This window comes from Primulina tabacum, chromosome 5 (genome assembly GCF_025594145.1).
Source record: "Primulina tabacum isolate GXHZ01 chromosome 5, ASM2559414v2, whole genome shotgun sequence".
Lineage (NCBI taxonomy): Eukaryota > Viridiplantae > Streptophyta > Magnoliopsida > Lamiales > Gesneriaceae > Primulina > Primulina tabacum.
The window spans coordinates 38549150-38557931 of record NC_134554.1 but is presented as its reverse complement, the minus strand read 5'-3'; the positions used below and the strand labels follow the sequence as shown (position 1 = coordinate 38557931).

The 8782-nt window shown below is 33.1% G+C and overlaps 1 protein-coding gene across 1 annotated transcript; it reads right to left on the bottom strand.

The window, feature by feature from the left end:
- Positions 1 to 5441: 5441 nt before the first annotated feature.
- On the bottom strand, positions 5442 to 8459 carry LOC142547602 (protein TIC 22-like, chloroplastic). Its single transcript, XM_075655966.1, has 7 exons — positions 7958 to 8459; positions 7291 to 7365; positions 6918 to 6974; positions 6626 to 6685; positions 6474 to 6554; positions 6345 to 6380; positions 5442 to 5717 (listed from the first exon to the last, which is right to left on the bottom strand). Exons 1-7 carry the CDS (start codon positions 8360 to 8362, stop codon positions 5616 to 5618), a joined length of 816 nt encoding a protein of 271 aa, XP_075512081.1. The 5' UTR covers positions 8363 to 8459; the 3' UTR covers positions 5442 to 5615.
- Positions 8460 to 8782: the final 323 nt, after the last annotated feature.

The following is an 8782-nucleotide window of genomic DNA, read 5'->3' as shown; positions in this document are numbered from 1 at the left end:
ATGCGTACAAATTCCATATGTACTAAGTTTTGTGTGTGTGTGTGTGTGTGTTAATTTGAAATAATTATATAAATATGATAATTTTATTTCCTTTTAAATTAAATTTTTTTGTATTTTATTTTACTAGTGATATAGTCATTTAAAAAGTTAAAAAAATATTATAGATAAATACATGATTTGATTTTAAAATTGAAATTTTAAATACAAAAACTTGTGTGAAACGGTCTAGCGGATCGTATTTTTTGAAACGAATATCTTATTTGGGTCATCCATGAAAAAATATTACTCTTTATGTTAAAAGTATTACTTTTTATTGTGAATATCGATAGGGTTGATCCATTTCACATATAAAGATTCTTGGGATCGTCTCACAAGAGGAGACATAGTCAATTTTAAAATAGAATTAAGGATCTCAATCTTCATCCACATCTTCATCATCGTTCGGTATTCGAATTTCATCATCATCATCTTCATATCCGTCGGAAGATCGGATATTCATACTCTACTCAAATATCCTATTACCATTACAATTGTTTTTTTTTCTTCCAAACTTGATTTATTTTGATGGAGTAGTAAATATTTAACAAATTGTTAAAATAACAATAACCAAAAAAATTAAAATAAAAATAATAAACTAAACATCTCAGAAGAAATTATATATAATTTATTTCTACACAATTATCGTACAAAAATAGCATCAGCTTTTATATTAATAATTTTATTCATTTCATTCTACTGTAAAAACATAATATATATATATATATATATATATATATATTTAATCGATATTTTGATTGACTATGAGTAATATCTTGCTAGACCAACAACTATCTCCGAACCTGATTACCTAATTAATTAATTGTATCCAAAAATCTCTATTTTACATTCGTATAAATAAGGTAATTTCAGATATGACCTAACATGGAAATAAGGTAATTAATTTACACCCTTCATTTATTTTAATATAATATATACAAAATCATTGCAAAAAATAAATAAAAGATTTTTCTTAAAAATGCGCTATTAAAATATTAATTTTTACTTCTAATTCTCCATAAATTTTTTTATAAAACGATTTTTCGTTATTATACTAAATTATAAAGTTTGAGATTTCTATACTAATCATTTTTAGTATAAAAAAAACACAGAATTTTTTTTCTTAAAATACCTATTCTTCATTATAGCATTACTATTATAAAAAAAAATTAAAAATGAAATATATTTCTACGTATAAACAAAAAAAAAAATTAAATATGACATCTCATTAGATTATTATTGAGTAGGTCTCTTGTGAGACGGTCTTACGAATCTTTATATGTGAGATGAGTTGTGGGGACCCGGACGCTAATCATGTTCTTAATCATCATTAGGACTAATTAATCAATTATAAAACAGGGTCTAATTTTTTTTTAAAATGCGGAACGTAGTGAAATAAAACATATATACATCTCAGTATAAAAGTACAAGTCCTGTACCACCTACATTTATTCAACTAAGGTTTAACAGCTAATATCACAGTGTCTAACCCTATCTCTAATCCAAGTCCGGAGCCTCCACTCTAATCACGATCTCTCTTCATCTTCTCAACCCTGAACATGTCCCACCTGTTGTCATGCACACATACAAAACAAGACAACAGCCGGATAACTCCGGTGAGAATAAATCCCAGTATAAACAATGTAAACATGCAATCATATAAAAACATATACAAAAGCATATAATAAATATCATTCACATGCAGCCAATCAACAAACATGTATGATATCAAAACTGTAAATCAACTAGTCGTATCAGACTTGACTCAAACAACGCGTCGTCTCAGACTCGTCTCATTCCTAATCTAGGGATCCCAATGTCTGGATATTGATAATTATATCGAATCTCAGTCGATATGAATGAATCAACCCTAAACGACATCGATATAATTCATATATCCAGTGTCTGGGCGAAACAACCGCAGAATTGACGAATCAGTCAAGAATTAAGTGAATCAGCCAATAATTAGACGAATCAGTCAGGGACTAGGCGAATCAGCGGATAGTCAGACGAATCAGCCGGTAACTTGGCGAATCAGCCAATGACTAGCAAATCAACAGTCAATACATGCATACAGTAACTAGGCGAATCAGCCGATGACTAGCGAATCAGTAGTCAATACATGTAGTGGCTATAAATCAATAGACTACAAACATCAATCTCATCAATTACAAATATCAATACAATAAACTAAGTATGTGATTTAGGGAAACTCGAGTCAAACCTCACTCGAGTTGTGCAATCCCAACTCAACATTAATTTATACATTTCTTTCTGATACTCTGACTCTGTCGAAGTCTCGAACTCAAAGCATGTCAATACTCAGTCTGACAATAACAATATCGAGGGTACGGTATCAATACACCACTCAAACAACACTGGATATAATCAGAATTAAATCAAATTCTGTTTCAACAATATAATGTCATAGTCTCAGTATATCCAGCAATACCATATCAGTCAGATATTAATTCTAACGTCTTATACTCGATAATCACTAAATCTTGATATCAATTCTTACTCAACTCAAAAAATCATAACAATTTCATATGGTATCTGTTTCTCAATCCAGTTTCAGTTATACGATGTCTAACATGACCAGAACATCATATAAGAATAATATCAGATTCTGACAATACCATAATTTCAAAACATATCAAAACGTAGCAAAACTTACGTCCAGTTGTAGCCTACGTCGATAGGAACTCAGTACCGCAGTCGGATTCAAAATCAGACGGACGGATCTTTCACAAAAGGCATAAGGATTTCTCACAATTCTCTGAAGCCCCTTCCTCGATTTAGCTGATTCTGAGGGACAAAATCGTTTTTGATATATATGTATTGCATGTGAAGGGCAAATGGCTCACCATACGAGCAACACGTCTCGCGCATAAGCGCGACCCTCTTCGGCGCATATGCGCGAGACATAATGTCTCGGCGTGTATCATGCACAGCGCCTCGTGCATATGCGCGCCATCAATCGGCGCATATGCGCGAGGTCCTTCAAATTTCTTCACAACTCTCGGGTTACCTCGCGCACATGCACGGATTCGTGTCGCGCATATGCGCGATGTTCTCTGCCCTCGTCGCGCATATGCGCGCATCTGTGCCGCGCATATGCGCGAGGCTACTATTCCTCGCACATTTTCATGCATTTCTCGTCTTTCCCGGTCCGATCCTTCCCGTCTATAAACATATCAATTATCCCCCAAATCATTTCAGATTACGGTAATCGAATTCTCGGGCCTTACATGAGTCAACGCTACCGATATTCACAATAAAAAGTAATACTCTTAGTATAAAAAGTAATATTTTTTCATGGATGACCAAAATAAGATACCAATCTCACAAAATACGACCTGTAATACCGTCTCACATAAGTTTTTGCCATTTTTATTATTATTCAACATAAAAGACAAATATTTTTTGAAATTTAAATCAAAAAACACAATAATCTTTTTCCCCTATTTTTATATTAGTATGGTACAAACGGTGTAATCTAAAAGTAAAAAGAATTATTATTTATTGCATTGGGTGAAACGTTACACTATTGTAAACAACAACAAATTAAAATTGTTCTTTGCGACGATAGTCAACTAGAGGCATGTGTTGCAAAAGCATCGAACACATGTTGCACTGTGTCAACTCATACAACACCACAGCAATTCTATCCATGTGTTTTTGTATATTTAAAACCGTCCGTTAAATGTGAAAGATAAAACATTTATTGATTAATTATTTTTATTTCGTTCGATGTTTGGGTTTAAATTGTACAAATGATTACTGTCATTGATCGTCTCGTCCAAGAACCAGCAATGTCATTAGAAAAATATATACATTTTTAGCAAGACCAAATGGTAAATAGACAACATTATTCAAGCAATGAACATCACTTCATCATTTTTTTGGGTTCCAAATAACCATTATACATCATTTTACAACATCACTCAAATGATATATTCTAGGCTAGATTTGAGGTAATACATCAAGATTCATCCAACAATGGTAAAAAGATACGCGTGTTTTTTCACGTTGTCCAATATATTACATCACGTAAAAAAAATGATGCGACTCTTTTCGTGTCTGTCAGATTTTTTCACGTTGTCCAATATATTACATCACGTAAAAAAAATGATGCGACTCTTTTCGTGTCTGTCAGATCAACCTTTATGATGACCACAAAGATAGCATCAAACTAACCTACTCAAACTATTCTAATCAAAAGTTTTATCTCTAACATGATGAGTGGTAGATTCTTGAATCAATATCTCTTTGATTTTCTAACACTTATTTATTGTTGAATGAAGTATATTGCACAAATAAAAACTATACAACTTAGAGAAAAATATATATATATTCTTTCAATTATTTCATATATATTTTTTATCGTATATATATATAGTACACCCAAATATAATATTTTTTATTTCAGAAATCTTAGAGGTGTTGAAAAGATATATATATATATCTCACCATATTTTACTATTTATCGAGCATCTTTTCACCACCTCTAAGATTTCTGAAATAAAAAATATTATATTTGGGTGTACTCTAACTCGTTATCCTTGAATGATCGGTTGCGTGGGTCATTTCTCAATCTATTTCGTATCTATCCAACGTGAGCCACACCATGTTGTATGAAAAAGAATGGCATGTGCTGTTCTACCTTTTTAACTACTATATCATCATTTAAAAATTTAATAATTTTTTTAATAATATTCTTATATATATTTTTTAATATGTTCTTATTGATACTTGACATTACTACATATTATTTAGAAGGCTAGACAACTTATATGGCGCATTAAATATGTGATTTGAGAATTACCCTCGACTCCATCACTCCAATACCAAATAAATAAAAAAAGGCGGTGGTTTGAAATAATTACTTGGCAAAAACTTATGTGAGACGGTCTCACATGTCGTAATTTGTGAGACGAATCTCTTATTTGGGTCATCCATGAAAAAATATTACTTTTTATGCTAAGATTATTACTTTTTATTGTGAATATCGATAGGGTTGACCCGTCTCACAGATAAACCGTCTCACAAGAGATCTACTCTTATTAGTTTGCATTATTATAACGCACAAGCCATATGTATTATCTTACGGGATTGTGTTTTTATCGCCTATTATATCTTCATCTATATTGAGATAATGTGTGGTCGTTTGATTGTTATTATTCAAATCTTTTTTGATATCCGTTTTTGTTTATTAATATAGGTACTAATCATGATCGCACATTTTCTAATTGGAGCCTCTATTGGTTACCTTTGTACATGTCCATATCATCTTTTCCGTTCACAAATCTTGAACATGATGATAACGCAGGGGAATCGAGCTCCTGACCAGTAGTACCGACAAATTTCGGTTAGATGGTTTATTTTAATTTCGACATTATACGAAGTATATATGCATTAGACTACAACACATTATAAAGAGGCAGTGCACATAAATCTGATGAAATATATAAAACATATTCTTCACCACACTTGGGTAGCAATAACAAACTCACCCTTCTAAATTCCAGTTATAACATTAATCTGGGCATGAAACCTGATCACACCACCACCTTTATTCAGCTTGATGAGTGTTGTTGTGATGGATGTGATGGATCTGTCGAAACGTCAAAACCAGGAGGAATAAAAACGACATCGTCCCACAATGCCGACGAGCTATCCTGCAATGCAAAGGGACGACCGAATAAGTTTCGGTAGTAGACTACATATCGCTATTCGATCTAAAATAGTGTGTCGTATAGAAAGGAAAAACAAATAGAGATTGAGTTCTAGATCTATCCTTCTTGCGAAAATGAATTGATTCACAACATATTATGGTGAGATAGGAAAGAACCAAATTGTGTCATATATTGATTACATTTTTCATATTCGAGCTCAAACTCTTTTAACTGACTCAAACAATGAAAAAATTAAACATTTTAGGCTGGAACTTGGGAACTCAGCTCAAATAAGAGCTCGATGCATATGGTTCAATCGTAATTATCAAGCTTTGTTAAATGCTTAAGATGTTATAATAAATAATATATATTTGAACATGTTCAAACTTAGCTAATATATTCAAAATTAGTAAATGGTTAAAATTCAAAAAATTTAAATACTAATCAACAAAAACTCAAGCAAGCTCGAAATGCGAGTGAACAAGCTCAATTTGTTGGCATCTCGACTGGGCGAGGTATTATTCTATTTACCCAAACAAAAGAGACAACAAGATTTCAAAGTTGATAGGGCACATACGAAATTGATAAGAATCCATCGACATAGATTTAAAGTTATAATGATTCCCTCACCTTCATCCCTTGTACTATCTCTTCAAGAACAGCAACCTAACAGAACATCCACTTGTCAAGTGCTATGAGAATGTATTGAAAAGAGATATGAAAACAATGTTTTGCAGAAACAGGAACCATAAACTTAACTTGAATATCACCTGCCCTAAGGGCAGGGTTCAACTGTTTTTGATCACGTGAAGCTCGTAAAAGGGACTTCTCAAGATCCTCCTGTTTGAGTAATGATCAAAATGAAAAAGGTCCATGTAAATAATTTGAAACAACTATGAGTTTAAGCTAACCTTTCTGAAGAAAACAGGGCGATATCTCTTATTTTGGCTCCTCAAAATCAAGCTTTTGGACTGCAAGACAATATTTCCGAGGGGATAAGATGATGGGATCTTCTCAAAGCACTTGTAATGTTGTATTAAAGTAAATCTAAGTTCACACCACATCCAATTTTGAGGCATGGTACAGTTTTGATTGTGAACATTTCGGACATGCAAATTTGAACCATTCAGAATTCAATAGAACTGAACATTTCACATGGATTCAGAAGATATGCATAATCTGCGAACTGAGAGAGTAAGGAACCTGAAAGACCGGAATCCCGGGAAAGCTCTCATCCTGAAGACCAGCCCTTTTTCTCTCCTGAAGAATAATATCACTAGTAAACCCAACAACCCCAAATACATACAAGATAAGAAGGAGAACTATTCTATCTATAACACAACTTCCATTACAGTTCATCCTGTATAGAGAGAACCGAATGTCTTTCAAAAGAATACACAAAAGAGCTGTTTATTGATAAATATCAACAGATGCAGTGGAACAAACCCAGGATTGATTAGTCAGAGTTAACAAATCTGAGTACTCGCAGAGAAGCATGACAAAATGATTTTAATTTTCTTTTGCACCATTCAGGCCATTGTAGTGTACTTTCTCCATATGCCACAATAACTCTCACCTTCAAGGCATTCTTTATCTGAGAAGCTTCGGGTATCAATCGCAATGCCACGCCTTCAACTTTAAGCTGAAAAATCTGAGTAAACCGGTTACCCGTTATCATTAGTAAAAACCATCCAAAGAAAAACAAACTATAATATATTATCACACTAAAAATATTCTTGTAAAATCATAAATCAAAATCCATCCTATGGACACAGTACTAAGACTCAGTAAGAACTGTAACACAGCTTCGACCTACAGGAAAAATAAAGTTCGAATTTTTCCACAGCAGAAGTATGTGATTGTAGTAAAGAGAATAAAAAATATTCAAAATTATGATGGACCAAACCAAAACTAAGGTCTACAAGGTTTGATTCTAGGCAGCTATGCTTTAAGAAACTACATAGCACGAAAAACTACTCAAACTTTCTACACATTATTCGTCCATCATCACATTGAACAAACCCATGAACATAATCTAGTAGGATTTGTCCCAAGGCCACTCACACAGAAACCAATATGAAAAAATTACATCACACCAGGTGCAGGCCACATATTCGAGCAAACGCGTCAACGAGTCCAAAGGCCACACACAAAAAAACCTAAATGAAAAAATTAGGCCACATATTCGAGCAAATGCGTCAACGAAAAAAGTACTTCAAAAACATTAAAGAGGCAGCAAATACCTTGCTAAGAGCAACAGCCACAACCTGCGAGTCAGAACTCATAGAAGAATCCATTTTCTTCATCTGATTTAAAAGGGCTTCAGCATCACCTTCACTAAAACAGAACAATCCAAGATTTTTCCCGGAACTTCCCGAAACCAAAACAAATTCTTGGGAACCATTGCTCAACGCATACACGGGTACTCCAGCTAGCCTCTCATCAATAGCCTCAGCAGGCATAGACTGATTCTTAATGCTAGTGCTGATACTCTGGTTTTCTGTCGAAATTTTGGCAAATAAAGAGGATTTAGAATGGAGGTTGGTTCGCAGATTGTTACAGAAATCGGAGACGTGGGTTTGTAGCGAAGTGAAGGCCTGGTGGAGGAATTGCTGCGGTGGAGATTGCTTGTATTCGAAGGAATTCATGGTTTCGGGGGTACGGTGGAGAGATTTTGTGGGGTTCAAGGATGATGCTCGAAAACTAGTCGACCAAATACAGTATGGAAGAATTATAGAAGCAAAAGTCTTCACTTCGTAATATAAAGTGTTCCTTTTGTAATATAATAATATAATCCATTATTTTTAAAATAGATAAATCATTTATGATATTTTATTGATGGAACTTTTCTTTTATTTTCTTTAAATAATTTTTTTTAATCCGATAATTCAGTCCTATTTTTATTTATAATTATAAAATTTTAGATAAATATATCACTCTTAAAACAATGTATAAAAATATCGTGTTTAGATAATATTAATTTACGACAACTAGTAATTAATTCTTGAGTAGATCTCTTGTGATACGGTCTCACGAATCTTTATCTGTAAAACCGGCAACTCTACCGA

What these genes read in the sequence shown, in the direction of transcription:
- LOC142547602 (XM_075655966.1), bottom strand. Translation starts at nt 8,362, where the DNA reads ATGAATTCCTTCGAATACAAGCAATCTCCACCGCAGCAATTCCTCCAC. An exon ending in TGGCTGTTGCTCTTAGCAAG is followed by an intron (nt 7,366 to 7,957) that starts GTATTTGCTGCC and finishes CGGTTTACTCAG; the next exon opens with ATTTTTCAGCTTAAAGTTGA. An exon ending in TTAGGGCAGGTGATATTCAA is followed by an intron (nt 6,381 to 6,473) that starts GTTAAGTTTATG and finishes ATGTTCTGTTAG; the next exon opens with GTTGCTGTTCTTGAAGAGAT.